General features: G+C 41.5%; 1 protein-coding gene across 1 annotated transcript in view; it reads right to left on the reverse strand.

Annotated features, from left to right (window-relative positions):
• Positions 1-5,151: 5,151 nt before the first annotated feature.
• tgfbr2b (transforming growth factor beta receptor 2b) overlaps positions 5,152-21,712 on the reverse strand; it is a 39,837-nt gene continuing 23,276 nt past the window's right edge. The window contains exons 4-10 of the mRNA XM_038712273.1: positions 20,112-20,410; positions 19,768-20,016; positions 19,478-19,591; positions 18,827-18,964; positions 15,438-15,579; positions 7,389-7,516; positions 5,152-6,390 (exon numbers count right to left, since the gene is read on the reverse strand). Coding sequence (XP_038568201.1) covers positions 6,130-6,390; positions 7,389-7,516; positions 15,438-15,579; positions 18,827-18,964; positions 19,478-19,591; positions 19,768-20,016; positions 20,112-20,410 — 1,331 coding nt within the window. The 3' untranslated portion in view covers positions 5,152-6,129. The remainder of the gene's footprint in view (positions 6,391-7,388; positions 7,517-15,437; positions 15,580-18,826; positions 18,965-19,477; positions 19,592-19,767; positions 20,017-20,111; positions 20,411-21,712) is intronic.

Raw genomic sequence — 21,712 nt, forward strand, 5'->3', positions numbered from 1 at the left:
AGTGAGGAGTGAAAATGATTTGTTTGCAAAGTAATATTATATTTAAGAAGTCATGATGTTGGGGTTTTTTTGGACAGATGTTTCACCTTTGCAATTGTATTTTTGATGTCTTAAATAACAGTAACTTTATTTATATGACAACTTTCAAATACAAGTTACAAAGTGCTTTACAATACAAACAAATAATAGAAGAAAATACAATCCAAAACATTACATAAGGAACAAGATAAAACTATTTAAATAATTACAGCAAATAGCCAACCATCAGTTAAGAGAATGCCTTAAAGAGGTGGTATTATGCTTTTTGGCTTTTCCCCTCTCCTTTATGGAGTTATATATCTTTTTTGTGCATGTAACAGATTTGCAAAGTGAAAAAGCCCAAAGGGAGTTCCCATCTCCCACAGAAAGCTCTGCTCTGAACCGCTTGAAAACGGCTCCTTTGTAGTCCAGCCCTTCACTTCCTTTACTTGTGACGTCACAATGAAAATGCATCATAAAGCTTGCCAAGCAGCTAGTGGTTCAGTGGGTATATCTTACAGTTTTTGTATGGAATTTCACTAAATCCACTTCTGAGAAGTTTTGAGGGGAGAAATCAGCTGTGTAGATTTCGAATATTGACAGTTTTACAAAAAGTGATGGCGAAACAAAAATGTGCTTGAATATTTTCGGAGTTGAGGAGCTCTGCAAGTGGCTGCGGGGGAAGCCTGCGCCAACCCGCGGGAGGAGCGTGTGAGGCCGGCCAGCCGCCCGCTCACAGAGCCCTCTGCTCCCGCCGTCACACAGACCGCTGCAGCAACAACGGCAGAGGAAAACACAGCTGGAAGGTTTTCATACCGCTTATCTGTCTTTACATTCTGAGTAATGTTGAAACGCTTTAACTTAAAAAAGAGAAAGCTGTGTGGGTCGCTGGTGTGTGTGTCGCATTGAACATTACGTCGCGGCAGTTGTGTGTGGCGTCGCTATGACGATAAGCTACGTACTATCTCTGGGTACTGTCTGCAATGGAAAACGAAGCAGGGCTGAGTAGAGTCGAGTCTATCGATTTGCGCTATGGTAGCATTTTTCGGCAAGGCAGCATAGATCGTCAGAACACCGGAAACAGTTCAACGTTTAGTCCTCTAAAAACTATGCAACTCCGACTCTGTTTGGGCCTGGAAATTCACAACCTGTAAGTATGCTTTATTGGTTGTGAATTATATTTAAAATAAACAAGGCAATGTAACTTCACAGACTGTTCAAGTGCGGAGTTGTTGTAAATGTTGGCTAACACAGCTAAAGTTATAGCTATTAAAGACAAATTGTTTGGATTTTGGAATTTTTATGTAAAATTTAGTTGAAATATGGTGATTTTTATAGTGGTTTATGGTAAGATGTGGAACAATGATATTCTGTGGTTGTGAGTAACTTATACCATCTGCTAGGTTACGGTCGCAGTCTGAAGCGGCTTTGATTTGGGTCACACTACCTTGTTTCTTACGACCCGCCCTTCTCTGCTTCTGATTTGCTAGTAGTCCTTACCTGGGAACTGAGCATGTGCAACTCCCAACAAAGATTATGTACAAGTAAGATGCATCACTCTGTAGCTCAAGAGCGGAGCGTACAGCACACAGGGTGAAAAGAGGAGCTGCAGCAATGTGCAGTATGAGAAAAATGTGGTGTTTTTTGAAAATTAAACCATGTAAACCTGTTCTGGTACAACCCCTAAATAAGATTTGGAACCTGAAAATGAGCATAATACCACCTCTTTAAGATAAAAGCGAGTCTTAAGGGTTAAAGGGGACACTGAGTTTATTTGCTTGAGGTCCACAGGCAGGGAGTTCAACCCCATTAGTGAGAAGTCGAGGTTTTGTAACCGTTAGTCGGGCCCTGCCAGACGATCTCGAGCAGCAATCAGGCACACAGCTCTTACCACTAAGGCTGCAGGCATATTTTGGAATATTAAATATTATTTACTGTCCATTACCTGTTTCAAACTGCTGCAAACGTTGTGTACTGTATTGGATATTTGTATTTGTTGCAAAAATAAAACCCTGTGGGAGAAGGTAGCCGTGGTGAATTTAATACTTCAAACTAAAGGCAGCAGACTCCTTTTGAACAATTACTCACATTTACGGTCAGCACCTTTGGTTAAAAATCAATGTGTGCTCTAAAGAAGAAGTGTTGCATTATTGGCTGCTTTGTCCACGAGAGGGCAGACATGTTCTTTCTCTTAACACAGCGAGCCTGAGGTATTGGAATACTATTGGAAGTCAGTTAGAAGTTGAGAACGTTTGTTTCCTTGCAGGCACTTCCAGTAACAAAAATGACTATGGCAGTAATTGTTTCAGTGATTACACCCTGAAGGGAAACATAAAAATCCAACTTGGATGTGCCCACATTTTTGTTCTCTGTGTTACATTTGCTAAACACGGGGTGGAAAAATAAAGCTGTAATCCCATTTCACTGTCTCTGCCAGGCAGGTGCATCACCTGCAAAGAATCTGCAAAAACAGTGATTGGGAGGCAGACTGGTCCAGACTGGTGATTCCAACACAGAGAGCAGGCAGGGAGAGGCCTCTGGAATATATACAAACACTGCAGCACCACAGAGGCTTATAAAAGAATGGAAAAGAGGCCAGGAGTTAATTCTGGACACAGGATGTTTGCCCCTAAGGAGAGTCAGTGATGCCAGGAATACACCAACAAAGACTGGCATGAGGAGTAGAACTGGGGCTTTAAGATGGAAAGAACAAGAGAGAGCCAAAGAGAAGGAGGGGAATGGGAGAGGAAGGAGAGAAGGGTTTGTGTGTGTGTGTATGTGTGTAAGAGAGAGAACATGTGATGTGGTGCGCTCTGTTCCCTATACAGAGCTGGTTCTTGGGCCCAGCAGGCCTGTCATTACATTTCTCTGGTACAAATTCTGATCTGCTGAGGAATGTCTGCACCACACATACACACACACACACCGTCTGACTCACTTCTCATTTCACTACAAACATTTCCCCCAACACAACACTCTCAGTAAAGGAGTTAGTCCGCTCAATTGATCCTCAGCTCCCTCGCAGATCCTTGCAGGCTGGTGACTGCTGGCCGTTCCCTGCATTCAGTCACTGATGCTGTATGTTTGGGGGTGGGGGTGAAGTAGGACTTGCAGAATGGAAGTACATCCTTCCTCTAACTGTGACTCCAAATCAAATTCTGGTAATGAAAATAATTGTAAAAACAAAAAGGACATTTATCATATCAATTCTAAACGGGAACCTCACACTGAGAATGATCCCAGCCTGGCAATTGTTTCTGGATGTGTGAAGAAGATCTATAGACTTGACACTTGGACTCACCCTGGAAAGTGGCTATAATCATTGTTTTTAAATTAACGATGGATCAACTGTCTGGTGTAATGTAAAAGGTTTACTGTAACTTGTAGTGATGAACAGTAATAGATTACTGAACTCTAAAGTTCAGCTCATTGCTTTGGTTTGCCGAACCGAAAATGTACTGTTTTGGTTCAGTTTCATCCCTCTTTTCGGCAACAATAGTCAGCGGTTTTCAGTGACAATGCTCAAATAAACCAACTATCTGTCCAGCAGCAAACTGGTGCAAAAAGTTAGCATTTAGCTGGTGGACACTGTGGAGCATTCAGAAGCTAAGGACATACTATTTTCAGGAGATGGTGGAAATGGTGATTCTCATAGTTTGGGGGTCTTTAAAGAAAACACATGAAAATTGAAATAAGTGAATTAATTCAAATGTGGATAAGGACGACGTTGAGTTTACAGTATTTTAATAGAGTGCAGTGACATTATGTGGACTTAACACATGACTTAAGCCCAATTATTCTACACGTGGTGTTCTCATAGAAAGGGTATCATGATCCAAAAATGTAAAAATGAGTAAAAACATGAAAATTACTACAACTTGAGTTGGCAGACTTTCATTAGACAGCTGTAATCTATTAATTCTTAAGCCTTAGTGTTGCACCCCTTCTTCACCCTGACCTCACCCCGCACAGTGTTTTAAAAGTTTTATTTCTTACCAGTGAATTATTCTGGACAGCTGGCTGGGGTGGTGCACTTCCTATGGCATTCCTACAGAAACCAAAGAAGAGGACAAGAGGAGTGAAGTAGAAAAAGCAGAACTTGATGTAGTGAGATGAAGAGAAAGAGAAAAAAGGCCAGGCAGAGAATATAAATAAGGAGAACTAAAATGAGCTGAGGAATGAGCAAACTGGGATAAAACTAATGCAAGACAGATAATGACAGAGGAAGTGGACAATGCAAACTTAAAGCCAGATTGAAGGTTCATAATTTAAGAACAGAAGAAGAGAAAAGCATGTCTTGTATTTGCAAACCGTCTAAGAATTACACTTAGAGTGCAAAGTGCAGGAGTAACCCTTTAAACTGCTTTTCAAGTGATCACATGACTAATTTTCTGTAAGCCTTGAGCAGTTTCAACCTGTACACCTGAACTAATTCAAATTACGTGAGTTATGTTACTTATATACTATTTTAATCCAAACCATGATCTTTTCCTAAAGATGATGTCTATACTTACAGACTCAAGTACTGGAGTTGTGTACTTTGTCCACATCTGATAATATGTCAACAATGTCCTTTAAAGCTTGTTCTGTCCCCCCTCCCAAAAAATCAGTGAATGCTGCTTTAACGTTTAAAGTCTAAAAGCAAAACGATAGTGGAGAAGTGTTTTTATTCTAAAGTTAGCTGGTAGGAATTAAAGTCAATGATTTTTAGTATAATTTTTAACTGAAGTCACTTTCAGCAGTTTGAAATGATCAGACCAAACCGCAACACATGCACTGTAGTTTTTAATGTAGTTTCATTTTACTGTCATAATTGAATAAGCAATTTTTTAATTCTTACTGTAAGTCTTAGTTCCTTGTTCTGAACTTATAGTGCAGTTACAAATGCTGTGTTTTTAAAAATACATGTTTAGACTCGCAAAAACCTTGAAAAATTAAATAATACACTGTCGGAGATAAACTTCTTAATAGTTTAAATAGCTTAGGTAGTTTGCAAAAAATATACTTTTAAGATTAGGCCTTCTTATGTGAGTGTTGAATAAGAAAGAAAATGTACTGCAGATAAAACACTGTCACAGTATCTCATATCTTGCTCCCATGTTTGGTTGGATTACAGAATGAGTAAGAACAGAATCTTAGTATACGGAAATATCTTTAATTCATAAAAGATTTACAATATTTTACATATGACACACACGTAAGGCGGCGTAAAGGATATTTGGCACACTCCTCAATTTCCTATTGATATAAACATAAAACATACAAAATGTTTTAAAAAATACATCTCATTCAAAGATAAGTAGTAGGATTACATTCCCTTTTTGGCTGATTTGTCTCTTATGTACACTTATTGTCTCTATGTACATTGTGCTTGTTTATCTGGCAAACAAGGTTTAGGTATAGCTGGGTAAAAACAAGGTAACATACACTCATTCACACACACACACACACACACACACACACGGATTCCTGCTGGCGAGGAGGGAGTCCATAGCATCATTAGTGTTAAGGAGACATCTCTGCTGGCTCAAAGTCAGACACACAAAGGCACTTTTAGGGCAAAAACTCCCCTTAACTTCAACATGTTAGAGTACATGAAAATATACAAAATGACAAACATCTGTAAAGTGTACGTATCACATGGTAAAGTGCACATCAAATGTCTTTGGTTTAATAGTTATTGCCATATTTAGGTCTCATAAAGACAGTGACCTTTTTGCTCAGAAAAAATCCTGTCTGACTCCTACAAAAATCCTGTCTGACTCCTACAAAAATCCTGTCTGACTCCTACAAAAATCCTGTCTCCATGTTTAGCATATCTTTGGAAGCTTCCAGTTAACTTTGGCTTTTTGGTTCTTCAGCTTTTTTTTTTAGCTGTTTAAGGCAAGTTGTTACATTTTAGATGTGGTGAAGTCCAAAAGCATCACCCAGGGTCTGTCTTTGCTGGGCTAGAATAACACAATTGACACACTCAACTCAGTCCTAGGACGCAGGAGCTCAACTCCTGAACATCACTGCTAAGAGTTATCTCTTCAATCCCATCAAAGTGGAATAAGTGCCTTTGTTAAAAAAAAATCTCCCTCAGAGTCCATGAAGATGTAGAGCTTCCTCTCACTTCTCGTCGCTCACGGAGCAGTCCACAGCTATGACGTCCTGTATTTCTGTGATTTTCACCACCTCCTCCGGGATCTCCACCTGTATCGGGATCTTCAGCTCCTCTGGGATCTTCTCTTCTGAGGAGCTGCGGCTGGACAGTTTGTCAATCTCGTCCTCCAATTCGGAGATGCGCTCGGCGACGCAGTGGGCAGTGAGTCGGGCCTCTGGGTCGTGGTCCCAGCATTCCATGATGGTGGCGCAGATCACCGCCACACCCTGTAGAGGGAGGAAGAGAGCAGGGATGTCAGACTCCACACTAAATAAAATTCCCTGAACTGTGTGGGCACAGACACAACACAAACTTCTGGTGTAGGGGTGAGAGCAATCGTTTAGGACACTGAGTAAAGTTGTCCAGTTATCCTGAATTTACTGCAGTTATGTTTGCTTGTTATGATCCGTACATGGGCATTCATAAACTTATTTAAGTGATTAATGAAAAACATATTTTGCTGCAGTTTTTGGACAGTACATTTCTGATTTTCTAAAAGAAAACCATGCACCAAACGTATGATTTGGCTGAAAGGACTGGTATTCACTTGTGTGCAATCTGTTAAAAGCAGGTGATAAGACTGCCTTGTGGTGCTCTTGTGCTAATTATTCTAGCAGATGACAGCTGAGGATTCAATTTAAGCTTTACCAAAAAACGGTTTATCCTCAGCATAAAAACAGATTTCGAGATGTGTTAGTTTACCTCTTGTGTTTGTTGAGCTAAAGGTCTGTCCAAGATATAAAGTGAAATTTATGAGTGTGTGCATGTTTCTATATTAGTGACAGACAAATCAAATATGATATTACTGTAGTTTCAGAGTCAGCGTGTAATAACAACATGTACTTTAATGTAGTCAGAATAATAATGCTACATAATGCAGTACCATGCAAAAACTAAACTATCACTTTATGGTTTGAAAATATCATATTCTATGTTCATGCATTTAAGCGATATGTTAAAAACTGTTCTAATCAATCTGCCTCCTGAATACACACTATAGCAGAAAACTACATTCAGTGTTGATGGTTAATTTTCTTCAAGGTATGAACCAAGGGACAAGAGTTGAAAATGAGCCTTTTGTCTAACATTGGCATGTTTATAGTCATGTTAATAATGTGCTTTGTTCATGTAAAAATAAATAATAATGGTGCGCATACATGCTACAGTTAGTGTCTGTATAGTATGTAAATGTCATTCCAGTATAACAGCACAGTGTGTGTCTGACCTGATGCCTGAGCCAGGTGTCGGGGATCTCAGGTCTTCCTCTCTCTCTCAGCACGTTGTCCTTCATGCTCTCCACACAGGGGTGCTCACGCACTTTAGAGCCGTACGCAGGCTCGTACTCCTTCACCTCTGCAAACACAAACAACCCGTGGATCAGAAACGGACCGGAATTCATCACCTGAGTCTCAAATGCAAAAGTGATCCTTTCATTATGTCAGGTCGTCTGTGCCATCACGCTACTGTTATTTATCATCATCACTTCCTGGCAAGTACATGATGATAACAAGATGTAGACGAGTTGGTGAAGTTCAACATGAACACAAAACAGGCGCACATTTCATGGCATGGTTTATGACACAGTGAACATTTCAAGAACAAATGTCAAAGAGGAAGACAGAGTGAAACAGGTGGCCGGTTGAGTTAACATGATTAGAAAGTGTAAGAGCATCCTGGTATGAGGTCATTCTATCCCAAACCACTGAGCTGTTAGCTTCACCCGAGTTGACAGCTTTAAACACTGGCAGTAATAATGCTGACAGTAGTAAATAAAATGTCTCCATTGGAGGAAAAATGCTCGCTCTGGCACTTGATGATAAAACAACAAATCAGCTTTGGCTAACAAGTAATTACTAACATCAGACTATACAGAACAGCAACATCACAATCTGTGTTTAAGAACTAAAAGGGAATAAAATGAGAGAGCATAACGTCAAAACCATGAAAAATAAAAATCAAAGTTCTGGGACTGGGTCCAGACCTCATGAACAACGAACTCACAACAGCTGCAGTCTGTCTTCAGCACCAAAGAGAAGGCGCTCAGATCTCACAGTTGTTGTGAAATGAGACATTAGTTCCTGCAAAGTAATCTCTCTCTCTTTTTCCCATCTGAGCCAATCTGAAAATGATTCGCAAAGATTTAACAAATAGTGTAAGCATCATGTTTTCTGTACCTCCTCTTGTTCTCGCATTTAACAATGTCTATGTCCTGTGTTTCACAACCTGTCAAGCACTTTTTTTTTGGGTGTGTTATATTTGGCAGCATCTGAGCTGTTCTTTGGACATGTTCACTAAAATGACTTTAAAATTCACTGTGAAGGCGAATCACCCCTGCAGCACTATAAGACTACCCAAGTACTCAGTAAAACACAACAGGTGTTCCAGTCCTTCCATCTGTGTTCTCACCCGCATTATCTGTGGCTGAAAAACTGTACTCACACATACTGTATACAGTGCATTCAAACAGAGGTTTAAAGTTATTCTTAACTTTGGAAACAGCAATAAATCATGTTCAGCTAGATTCAAGGGACAAGTCTGTTACAGATCCTCCAGTATGCTTGCACACATATTTCAAGCTCTAAAGATTCAAAAGAGAAAAGAGATAAAATGAGACAAAATGTCTCATTTCAAGATTGAGTCTTTTGTTACGCATTAGTTCAATTAGTTTTCAACTTCATTTTTTCATTTAGGTAAACATCATTTTACCAATGTTAATTTGGAGTGTAAACAACAATTATGATGGGGTGTAATTAGTTTTGAAGGTGTTTGGTCATAAAGAAAAGTATTTGGTAAGTTGAAATTTTGACCTGATGATGGGCCCTAGATAAAAAGTCATGATCATGAGATTTCAGTCTGGACAAAAGTGGCGGACCTACCAATCGATGCTACCGTAACTGCAGCCACCTCACCAGATGTTGGTGGCTCAGTGTTTAGAACACATGCCTTCCAATTCTTAACCTCTCTCTCCTCTAGATTGAAATCCTTACTTATTCTAAGAAATGTTATCAGCACTGGCAATTAAATTAGCTTGTTAAAAACTGACATGAAAACATTTTAGATATGCAAAATGTTTTCACTTCAGTTTTTAACAAGCTAATTTAGTTTTTGCAGCGTAACAACGATATCTGCATTTCAAGAGTCTTTTTTTTAAGCCATTGCAAAAATCAAAAACTCAAGCAACCAAATGATTGAATCAAACTGTGTGTAATCTGCTCTACAGTAAGCTGTGATGGTTAGCCTGCCTGGCTAACTAGCTTACCACATACAGTTGTAGAGTATCAGCAGTCTCGAATTACCAACGCCAAGGAAAACATCATTACAGCGGCAGTAGGCAACAAGTGAACATACAAAGTGCAAAAGCTTCTGCGTCTCTCTCTGCTGCTCGTATCACTCGGCTAAGCCCCCCCCCCCCCGCCATCAAACCCATGAAGGAGCCGCTTGCCTTTGGAAACCACATCCTTCATATGGATCAATCTTTGCGGCAGGGCCTTGTCGATACCCTGGTCCCTCTCATCGCGACTTGTCTTCTCAAAGAAGCCCCTCCAGCCTTTCGCAGCCCAGGGCAGAGTGCCCCTGGCTTCACAGGCAGCTGCAATGCCACAGAATGAGAGGCTAGTACACTACTGTCCCCCTTCAAGAGTGATTCCCCACTGTTTTTCATCATGCCTCTTTGCCACTATTTTGTACTATACACTGTTAGGAAGGATGTTCAGTTTTTTCAGTGTTCACATTTGTTCAATTATTAATCTTGAGAAGCTGCACTAGTCACTGCTGTAACTTACACTGTACATTTTCAGCCAAACTAAGGCTTATTGTTGACCATTTTCTCTCTGCTCTGCTGCCTGCCACTCACAGGTCTTGTGCTGAGTTGTGCATGTCCGCCAACTCACCGAAAACTGCATGCATGTTGCGGTTCCTTGTGGGTCTATTCCAAGTAATGTTTAAAAAGAATATAATATTGTGTGTGTGGTTTGTTAATGCTGATAGTTGATTCGAACTTCTTGCAAAGTTCACGCACAACTTAAGGGTTAGCCAAAATGGTATGATTGAGAGTCGAATCAGGCTCCCCCTATTGAATCATCGAATCTTCGACTATTCAGTCAGCCCTAGTAAGCAGAGCGGCTAACAGTCTGATCTCAAATCTTTTCTTATCAATTATCAATACAAAAATAATGCTAAAGCTTTATTTCCATGTCTCAGCTGGTAAGGATTGTTGGCTAGAGATGAGAAGGTGCTTTTGACTGAAATCAAGGTCCCATTGTTTAAAAAATGTCTGAACCTGTGGTTAATCTTCCACTGTTACTGTAAACTGCATAGGCAGTGTAAGAATGGAAAGGCTGATAGGAGTGGCAACAACCACTTTTTTTGTGGGCACTTAAAGAATGTTTATGAATCTGTCTACAGTCCCATGACACTCCATGGCAAACTCCACCTGCTGATGAGGATCATGTGATATAATCAAAAACTCCAAAAACAATTACTAAATGGCACTTGTGGTGAGCTTGGTTATCAGCAGTCTCCAAATTGCCCATAATCTGGTTTAGTAGCTGCAAATATCAGTTTAAATAACATGTTGTTCATGTTAATTAGCATGATGGTATGAAGACTCTAGGAAAATCTCCAGTAGTTTCATTTAGGCCCCTGTGGTCTCTGCCGCTGTGTCCTTAAGCACAGGAAGGGGGAAGGTTGGAGTGGAATCCCCGGACAGGAAGTAGGATGGCTGAGATTGGGGCTGTGTGCAGAGAAGCTGACTCTAAAGGTCCACACTTCCTGTTTTTGACATGTGGAACTTCCTCCATTTTTAGTATTTTAATACAGGACCCAGCCGGGCCCGTCCAATTCCCCTGAAGGTTATTTATGCCAGGGCTGGCATTGTCCTCAGCTCTCTGCTGTTCAGATCTCCTGCTGCGGAGCTGGTATAAATACAACACATTTTCCTGGACTGGATACAGCTGAAACACAGAACAGAGAGCGAGCTGGCCTAAAATGAGAAAGGTGCAAACAGAAATATAAAGAGGCGGAGTACTTTTAAACATAACGATGGCTGAGTGGACTCTCATGTAAGGTCTCATTTCATGCTCCGATGTCAATCTGGCTCCAATACACTTGTCCTCATGTTTCTGAATGATATCTGGGGCATTACAGAAGTTGACATACCATATAGAGAGCCACTGCAGTCTATACGAGAAGTGCTGCCTGCTTCCCTTAAACAGCTCTGGATATTTGAAAGCTATGAGAAGAATTTCATCCGTGGTTTGAGAACAGATTTCACAAGAGACTGCAACCAAAGCCTTAGCCTCACTTTCCCCTCGCTGTCTGGGGCCCGTAGTTAAAGCCCTAGTATGTCCAATCTAAGGGGCGGAAAGTGGTTTACGACAGTTTCCTTTTCAGATTATCTGTCTGAAACCTTTGTGGCCTGAAGGTTAGCAGAACCGCCGTGGCTGGCTACACTGTCTGGGATCTGCTCTTTTGAAAGAAACACAGCTCAATGTTTGGCATTCAAGCGAACTTAGAATCTCAACAGGTGCATAATATTGGGGCTTTGCTGCTAAAGGTGAATTTAGTTCCATTTGTGTCCAGAATGAAAATGACTCTGTTGCTGGTTAGAAAACTGTTGATGGCAAATCGAGTGACTCCACTACTTCTATTCTTTTGTACATATGCCTAAAACCTAGGTGGGAATGACTCTTGTTACCATATGCTAATAATAAGTATATATTGTCATGTTTGAACTGCTTGCAAAGTCTGTCTTGTATCAATTGCTTGCATTGTAGCTGACATTTTCTTCAATGCATTTTGACTTATTCTATTTTTTAGCTTTTCATCTTCCGTTTTGTTACTTTCATGATTCACTTTCGTTGCTCTCGTTTGATATAACATGTTCTTCATTGATATTTAAATGGTTAATTTGGATACCTAATTATCGACACATACTCTACATGGCGATGTTGATTGCATGCTGTAATTATTTCTTGACAACATCTGTTTGTTCAGCACTTCTGTGCACTCGAGCCAGTCACTGTGCCTGGAAAAAGTTACAACACAGGCATGAGAGTTGTATCAATCTTTTCATCTATTTCCAGGTAAGAAAGTGAATGAGCGAATTTCTCAATAAATGAAACTCTTCTTTTTCCTGGGAAATATCTTGTCCCTCAGCTTTTGCCCCAAGGGGGTATAACCATCACCCCCTCAGCAGCTGTTGCCAAAAGCTGTCTCCCTTCATGGACCACAAACTTTTTGCTTGGCACGGTGCAAACTCTTCACCCCGCTCCATTACCCTGTGTAACCCTCAGCTCAGACAGAACATGCATGCTCCGCCACGCCCTTCAGGCTAATTCAGGATACGTAAATAAAATTCTCAGAGACACACAGAGAATGTACTATAACTGACCACAACAACAATGCCAGCGCAGGGTAGTATTTCTATCCACCATGCTGTCCCCTGTTGTTGGGGTGGAGACAGACAGAGTCACACACACACACACACACACACACACACACACACACACACACACACACATCCAGGATTGAGACATAGAATCAGGGCTAGATAAGGTCGTCTGTCTAGTACTTCCATCTCTCTTCCTCTGTTTCTGTGTACCTCGCTCTCCGAAATAAATACCTACAGACAAACACACGTTTTGGAATGTGACTGTTATTTCTAAATGTCTTAGACTGTCTAGAAAAGCCCACTAGGAGGAGGGAAGGAGGTGGACTGGAGAGAGTCTCTCTCTACTCACAGGAGAGTAAGTCGGAGGAAACAGACCAGTCCAAAGGGCTGGCCGTTTTAGAGTTGAAAGATAGGTTTGGATTTGAAGCTTATGAAGCTTCAGCAGTTTTCCTGGCAGTCACAAGTTACTGCAAGTGTTTATATGCACATGTTAATGTGTCTTAATATGCAATGCATCCTGTAATTTGCACGCAATGTGCAAATTAATTTGAACAAATTACTGTATGTGTTGAGTTGAATACGTTTGAACTTGATTTTTGCCCTAAGCGTTAAGGCTTGGGGATAGGCATGTAGTGGTGATGAGTTCAGGGTCAGTGGTTAGGTAATGCATCATGTCGGTGAGGGTCCTCACAAAGGAAATACAAACATCTTACTTTTCTTGTGAGGAAATTTAAGCCTCATGGACACACACACACACACACGCACCCTACTGAAACAGGTACAGTATCCACTGCTCTTCTCTCTCAGTGATTTCCTGCCCAAAGAAGGGAAACAGCAGAGTTCAGATTGTCTCCCTTACATATCAGACATTCCTCAGATTCCTGCTCCAGACCTGGAGCTGAGGTTGAGGTGCAGTCCGATGGACACGACCATCAGACTCCCCGTTGACACACAAACCCCCAGTCACTGCATAACAGGAAACAGTAGCCTAAACCCTGTGTCTGAACAATGTAGGTCACAGACACACACAGATGCACACAATGTCATGGACAAAAAAAAATACAAGTCTCATAATTAGGATTGAGAGAATGTAAAATTCTGGGAATTGGGTGAAAGTGATCCTTAAAAGTTGTGGAGGAGAAAAAAGTTCTCTTTAAAATGTCTGTGAAGATTCTCAGTCTTCCAGGTCATAGTTATCCAAGGAAGGTTAAAATCAAGGGCAACTGGAAATGATTGAACATATTTGAAGGCTTTTCTAAAATGCAGATGCTCAAGTGTCAAGAGTTACACAGACATTGTTCTGACTAAATTAAGTTGCATAACTGATGTGATCCACATTATGTATTTCTTTATGTAGCATACAGAGATGCTATTTCTGTCTACACTGGATGCCAATAATTACTCATGCATCATTTAGAGTAAAGTGTTTCCCTTTAAGATTCATCTGAAAACTTACTCTTTCCTCTCAGAGAACTGGCCTTACAGCTATGGCAGTGAAACAGGAAATTACTAAAGTTTGTAAGAGCTTTATCATCAGGGTAATCAAATAATTAAAATAAACTTACCGTTAATGGTGGCCAAACAGAATAGAGAACGAAAACGTAGATGATAATGATAAGATAATGTATCTTGGGGGTTTCCTTGTAAAACTTGTTCTGGGGGGAAATTTGCATTCATAATGTTCATGAAATATAAAGAAAACAATGTTTCCCTTTAAGAAAACAATTCCATAAAGCCATTTAAAGTGCATTTAAGATTATTTATTTAAAGCTGCACTAATTCATATTTTATATGAACAATAGATCAAATGAATGTGTAATGTGAAAGATGTCACTTGTTGTGAACCCACAGAGAATTATAAACAACTCTGCAGTTCCCTCAGCTCTGTGGGGCATTTTAGCATCTTTCAGCTCATTGCTTTGGTTCAGTCTCGCTGTTGTCGTCAGCTTTGTTTCCAGCTGCAGCAGGCAGCTGTTTTCAATGAACAGTTCTAAAAACCAGCTGTACACTACCTGCCCAGCAACATGTCAAAGATGAGTTTCAAGTTGTGTACAGCGTGTAGATGCAGCAGCCGGTAGCTCCTTCAAACTTTGCTACACTTTTGTATTACCTATGACAGAAATACAGTCACTGGGAAAGAAAGACAGGGTTTTGTATTAAAGAGCAGCGGACATTGAGACGATCCACCAGCCAGATCAACTGGACCAGACACCACGGGGGGGGGGGGGTGGCGATCGCTCAGTGGAGAGGAAAGAGAGCTGGGATAGGAGCCATGTCGGCCCAGCTTTGACTGCTCCTAAAGGTCCAGTCTGGACAAAATGAGACTCAGGTTGGCCAAGCAAAGGAAATCAAAGACTGTTGTGCCTACATCTTTACAGACACCTGCTTACAGTATCAACATGACGGATCAAGCACACTGCTGGGGGACCATGTTCCAAACCAACAGAGTGCAAGACTCCATCAGGATGACACACTGTCTCCCAAATGTCACACTTTTTTAAAAACTTATATGTGACCATATTTTAATTTAATTATCTGTTAAGTTCTGTGTGTGTAGCATGAAGGGTCTACGGTTTTTATTTTCATTATAATACCTTGATACCTTGACATCATATGAAAATGTTTTGCTGGGCGGCCATGTTAATCACTATACAGCTGTGACACATTCCTTCACATGCTGCCTTCACTGCGACTGATGAAGCCAAACATGATGACATCACTACCGGCCGATGGCTTGTTGTGATAACCCAAAACTGTCACTGCTGAGTAATCCCAGTGGTGTACACTTCACCTCAGCAGGATGTCTGACATCATACTTCCCACAGCCTGCAACAGGTAATTACTGAGCACGTGTGTGTTCGTGGTGTGTGTCCGTGCACTCACCTCCAACAGCTTCACACCTCGACGTCATCTCCCAAAGCACAAGGGCCATGGAGTAAATGTCAGTCTGTTTGAAGGACTCTGTGTTCTCCAGATTCAGTCGGGCCTCCAGCACCTCTGGAGCCATGTAACGTGCGGTGCCCACCTGCAGTACAGAGACACCACGAGTGGTAAACACACAAGTACACACACTGAGCAGAGGAATACACTTCTTGTTTCTGTAGTCAGGCGGACAGAGGGATTAACAGCATCTCACTCTCACTCTGGCACACCACCAACACATTAAAGACTATGTCAGTCTGCAGGAGCGCAATGTTTACCTTCTCATCTGACATCTCACTGGGCTCAGTGACAACAAACCTGACTCACCTCCTGGCTTCATTCATTATTGGAAAAGATACAAGACTACACTGGTGACGTGTTTTCTTTTGTAATTATTCAATTTATTGATGCATGTAATCAAATTACACGCATGGGTACAGTTTAGATTACATTGTGCTGCAACATCTAAAATTACACTATGAACTTTTCCATGTTGCTGTTGTGTTGCATTTTTTGTATTACCCTGCAGATGAGCTCCTTGTAAAATCATGATGGGAGTTCTGCACAACCAGAGGTAGGAAAAAGTCATTGTTTTGCAAGTAAAAGTCAAGTCTCAGGTCACGGCTATGAAGTTATTCTTTCTCGGCCACTGCGCTCCTCCAACGAACGCCGTCGGGCTCTGCCATCCTTACACACAAAACAATCTCAGTCCCGGCTGTTCCCATCTGTGACACCACGATGGTGGAACGAGCTACCACACGCCATCAGAGCAGGGGCGTCCCTGTCTAACTTCAAGAAGCTCTTGAAAACTTATAAGAGAAAGTGTTCTCTGAAGAGATAACACCTCTAACACCTAACCTCTAACATGCACTTCCTGTGCTCTTCTTCTTTTATCTCCTTGCGATTCTTTTGTGCACTATTCGTTAGCTTTTACTTGTTCTCCCAGGTATTTACCACATTGATGCCGTACGCACTAATCGCTCTTACTAGTATGTATTTCTGCTCTTAATAGTATCTACGTATTGTCACTTGTAGATCTCTTGCTTTGTTGATGCTTGTATATCGTTCCTCAAATGTAAGTCGCTTCGATAATAGTGTCTGCCAAAAGAGTAAAGATAAATGTAAGACCAATAAATTCCAAACTCAAGCCTACTAGGTCCCAGGTCAAGTTCTGACTGGAATCCCAGGTCAAGGCCAGTATGTTCAAAGTCAAGATCAACAAGTCCCAAATCAAATACCAAGTTAAATCCATTAAGTTCCAAGTCAAGTCCCAGACAAAGTCCCAACCCTTTGCCCCATTCCTCCATGGATTATAAAAACATACTATTCTTGTGCACAGATTATATATATATATACATAATAATAAATATATTGGTGCGTCAGTCACATTGAAATTAGGACGTTGTTTGTATCGTGTTGACCAACATCCTGTTTGTAATGTAATCACACATTGCTCCCCACATTGGGCTTAGGGAGGACGTCGAGTCATTCCCAGACAAAAGGCTGCAAGTCCAAGTGAAGCCACGAGTCATTGGTGTCGAGGTCAAACAGATGAAGCTTGCATACCACTAATACTGTTCAAGCAGGAACACCAGTGGTGTGTGACACAGTGCGTCAGAGAACAGCTCAGTAGTTTTTAATGAATAGTGCTTTTGCATTAATCACTTTAAATTAGCGTAACGGTGCCTGATGTTGCTGCGTTTCAACAGCACTTTCCAACCGGTTGGCTGAGTGATCCCTCATGTCAAAGTAGGAAACTAAAATATGTTAATACTCACAGTGTCACTTTACCACTGCTTTGATTAACCTCAAATAACTATTAAGTTTGGTTTTTGGCTTTGCATAACTTATAAATCTATCAAAATACCTTTGTGGTTGAACACAAAGTCTACTGGCTATGGTTGCAAAATACTGCTGACATAATATTGTCGGTTGCATGCTGAACACATTTGTTATGCAGGGCAAAGAAAATTTTGTGGCTGCCCATGATTCTTCAAAGGTTGTTTGGAGGTGGACCACATGAACACCCCAGCCTACCATCTGGGAATTTCCAGCCACTGCTTATGAATGGAACACAATGTGACAGCCACAGATCACGATATGAACATTTGCAAGGATAAAACAATGCCACAGGGTGCACAGGAAGAAATTTAGTGAATCTTAGTGTGCATTCTGCTACTGACCAGGATAAAACTGAAGGACAGCAGGTGGTGATGTGCTGGAGTCGTAGCCAGGGTTTTTTGCATATGATGGATGTGTACGTTTGCGTGCATATGTGTTAGTAGAGTGGTGTGTGTGGGAAAGTTAGTCAACACCCTCTCACCTGCCCCTGCTGCATTTCTAGCCAGTGAATCAGACATCATAAACAAGGACAAAGTCACACTGACAAACTGAGAAAGAGTTTGATTGTGAGCTACGAGTGGCTTTGGGGAGCTTTCATGTCTCAACAAAGCCTTTGCCTTGCCCCTTCATCCCTTGATTGCCTGTCTGTCTCTGTCAGATTTCTTCTGTCAGCAAACGAGGTGTATCCCATCAAAACTTACAAACACACAGACTTAGTTATGGGAAGACAAAACAAACACAGTCAGCTCGTATCTCACCACACACCAAACCAAAGCTATTTTAATGGAGGGCTGTGTTGGCAAACTGAGAGATTTACCATAGCAGCAATACGTTTTCTCCTCAAAACCACAGCTTGTAGCGAGATAAACACCTGACATTACTACCTAGGTTTGTAACCATTGTTTGTCAGGACGGACAGGGAGATGTCCCAGGGCAGAACAGTGCTGTTGTCATATTCAGTGATGGAAAGTAACTAAGTGCATTTACCCAAATACTGTAATTGAGTAAAATTTTTAGGTATTTTTATTTTTCTGCAACTTTATACTTCTACTTCAGTAAAATCTAATGGGACACAATCAACTTTTTACTGCACTACATTTAGCTGACAACTTTGCTGGTTACTTTTCAGATTTAAATGTTACCTTTAAAAACATATGATTCCAGCTTAAACCAGCGGTTTCCAGCTTTTTAGCTTGTGAAGTCCAAAATATGAATTTAAATGTGTGTAGCAGAACTTTTCCCTCTCCATTTAATAATTTCATCGCCCCTCAGTTTTATCTTGTGACCTTTTGGAAGGGTACTGACCCCTAGACTGGACTAACTTGTATACAAGGTAATTTTTTGCTGTGATTCTGACCTAGAGGGCTGTAGGTAGAAGCTCAGTGCCTTGCTCAGATACAAAAGAGCAAGTGCGCTCTTTCAACTCTGGATAAAAGAATGTCTGCTAGAATAGGAAGACTATTAATTTACATAACAAAGAAGAAAAATAATTAAACTTTTCGTCTGACCTGTCCACTGTTGGCGAGGTCATCCACAGACAGGCTGCTGTCCAGGCTGAGTCCCAGCCCAAAGTCACACAGGCAGCACGACAGGTCGTTCTTCACCAGGATGTTGGAGCTCTTCAGGTCTCGGTGGACTATGGGCACCTTTAGGCACAATAGAAGCATGGGGGTCAGCACCATACTCAAATTCAACTTTGCACACAAGACCATGAAAACTAATAGCTGGATTTCCACACAACTGGCCGCAGATATTCACGGTCCACTAGCACCAACCTCGAGTCAAAATTTTATATTGCAATTTGCAGCCAAGATATCTCAGAGTCTAACAGACACATTAATATGCTATTAGCTGAGCACATTCATGATCCCACGAGGATACACCCTTTAAAGACTTCCCATTCTTTCCTCCAATACTAATAATTTTACAGTTGTACTTCTATGACTGGTAGAGCTTCAAGAATAGCAAAGTTGACTTGTCCATTAAAGTCTAGGGGTTGACACTGATGCTTTATACTTTAATAATACTGTCTAGATGTGATATTTGTTGTTTCTTTCTGTACCTGTTTTGACTGATTATGATTGTTATGGTTAGTACAGATTTTTAGCTCTGGTGTACTGTTTGACAGCTGTCATATGGACATGTTCACACAGACCTACCTTAGGGCGTCCACAGGGCAGGCGGTCACTGTGGAGGTGGGAGACACCCCGGGCTAGAGAGCTGCCCAGCACCTGCAGCTCCTCCCAGCTGATCACATGATGCGTCAGGTACTCCTGGAGAGCAGAGGGATGAGGGGATTGATAGCATTGTGAAAAGGAAGAATGGCTGGATAATTTCAGACCTGTTAATTCTGAAACTTATGAATGAAAAAAACTGTGGGAATTGCAATTTACAACATGGAGTAATACTGCCCCCCTCATGTTGGGTCACCTGACAATAGAAGTCTCACCTGTAGGTTTCCTCTGGGGTGGAAGGCAGTGATGAGCCAGTACTGTTTCTCCACCTTCCTCTCCTCAGCTGTCAGGAAGTGGAGAACGTTCTCGTGTCGGAGGTCTGTATTGGAGAAGATGTCCTTCTCGTTCTTCCAGGAAGCGTACTCCTCGTAGGGGAAGATCTTCACAGCCACTGTTTCAAACTGATCTGAGGTGGTCTGCTTCAGCTTAGCCTTGTATACCTGGGCAAAGCGACCCTTACCCACCTGGGACAGGATCAAAAGTTAAGAATTTAAGTTATGATGACTTAGAGCAGAAAAGCTCTACAGAGCAACTCTAGAATACCACTAGGTCTGTATACCAGCAGATCCAGCTCTATAGGCAGGGGCTCAGTGTTGTGGTTCAGGTTGTTGGCGTGCGTCGAGCTGCTGTCTGACCCATCGTCATCCATCATGATGGCGCAGGCGTCGCTGCAGTCCAGCCCACCTGCTTTTGGCTTGCGCTTCTTAATTCTGCTGTCCCATTCTGGGCTGGACACAGGTTGCCGACAGGCTCGATACCAGTAGAACATTCCCACAACCACGATCCCCATCACCAGCAGGGGCAGCAAGCTCACCAGAATCACCAACAACAACGGATCGTCCGGAGTTGGATCCACAACTGGAAAAGAAGACAGAAGATGAAATGAATAAAATGGTGGCAATTATATAACAACGTATAAGACCAATTCTGAAAAGAAAGCAAATGTGAGGACTGATGTTGGATTACAAGATTTAGACTAAACTGGACGTGTTGGAGGGTAAATCTAACAGCATTTTTCAGAATTTCAGAATCAGAACAACACAGGAGCTCTGTTCCTATAACATATAGTTATTGATAAAACTGTTATATGTGCAGCAAACACAAGCCAAGATAAAATGTCAGTGATTTGGTGACCAGGCTGTGGTAACAGGAAGTTTGTTGAGAAGTTGGAGGTGCAAAGCAGAGGGTCACACAGGAGTGGATTTTTGCTTCCATCTCCCACAAAAATAACCCTGTCCCATCCTAATCCCTCATGAATGACTCCCGAACCAATTCATTCATCTTAGATATGTATGTTTATATATAAAATTGGACCTATGACTCCCTAAAAGGTAAAGTGAGACTGGTATAATTTGATGAAACTCTAACACTGGATTACATGCTGCATCGTTTTGTATTCAACCCTTGTGCTTGTGAAGGCAATGTGAATCCAGCATGGACCCCACCACTTACAATTAGTAATTTGTAGTATGAAATCCAAAGTGGATGCCATTTTGCAATGTTTTATCGAACATGCATACACATTTCATTGAATACATCCCTCCTCTTCATAAAATGCACTATTTCCACAGAAAAGTAACTAAAAGGGAAGATAGTGGTGTAAAGGAAAGTCTTTAAAGGACACGGTCTAATATGTGTGTTTTGGTTGCTGAGTGCAGCAGCCGCAGTAGCACGCTGCCATTTCCGCCCACTACTCACATAGTAACTGTCCAACACAAGCCAGCCAACCACAGGGAAGTCATTCTTGAGGCCATGCTATGAAAACAACATGCTGTTCCCTGCTCCATGGAGTGTTGTAAGTCGTACTTTCCATTATAACAATGAGTTTAATATATATATATATATGTGTCTGTATCTCTAAGTTTGTGATCTCAGTAGGGAGCTGACTATGTACTCAGTCAGTAGGCCAATACAATGGACACTGCCAACAGTGTGAGCAGCCTTTACAGCTTCATGAGCTATAGCATTAACTACCTCTACTCTGACTGCCAGTCCGGACAGAAAGGCAGCCAACCCTCAGAGCTCCAGCGGCGGGGAGAAAACAGTCGAGTGCCTGTCTGCCTCGGTTTGGTTCGACCCGGTCTGCTCTGGCCGGGCACCTTTTCAAAGAGTGTCTCACTCAGTCTCTCAAGGGAACATACCCTCCTGAAGCTGCCACAT

Source organism: Micropterus salmoides, unplaced genomic scaffold, assembly GCF_014851395.1.
Source record: "Micropterus salmoides isolate LMB-PRFRI ecotype aquatic unplaced genomic scaffold, ASM1485139v1 Ms_hic_scaffold_11, whole genome shotgun sequence".
Classification (NCBI taxonomy): Eukaryota; Metazoa; Chordata; class Actinopteri; order Centrarchiformes; family Centrarchidae; genus Micropterus; species Micropterus salmoides.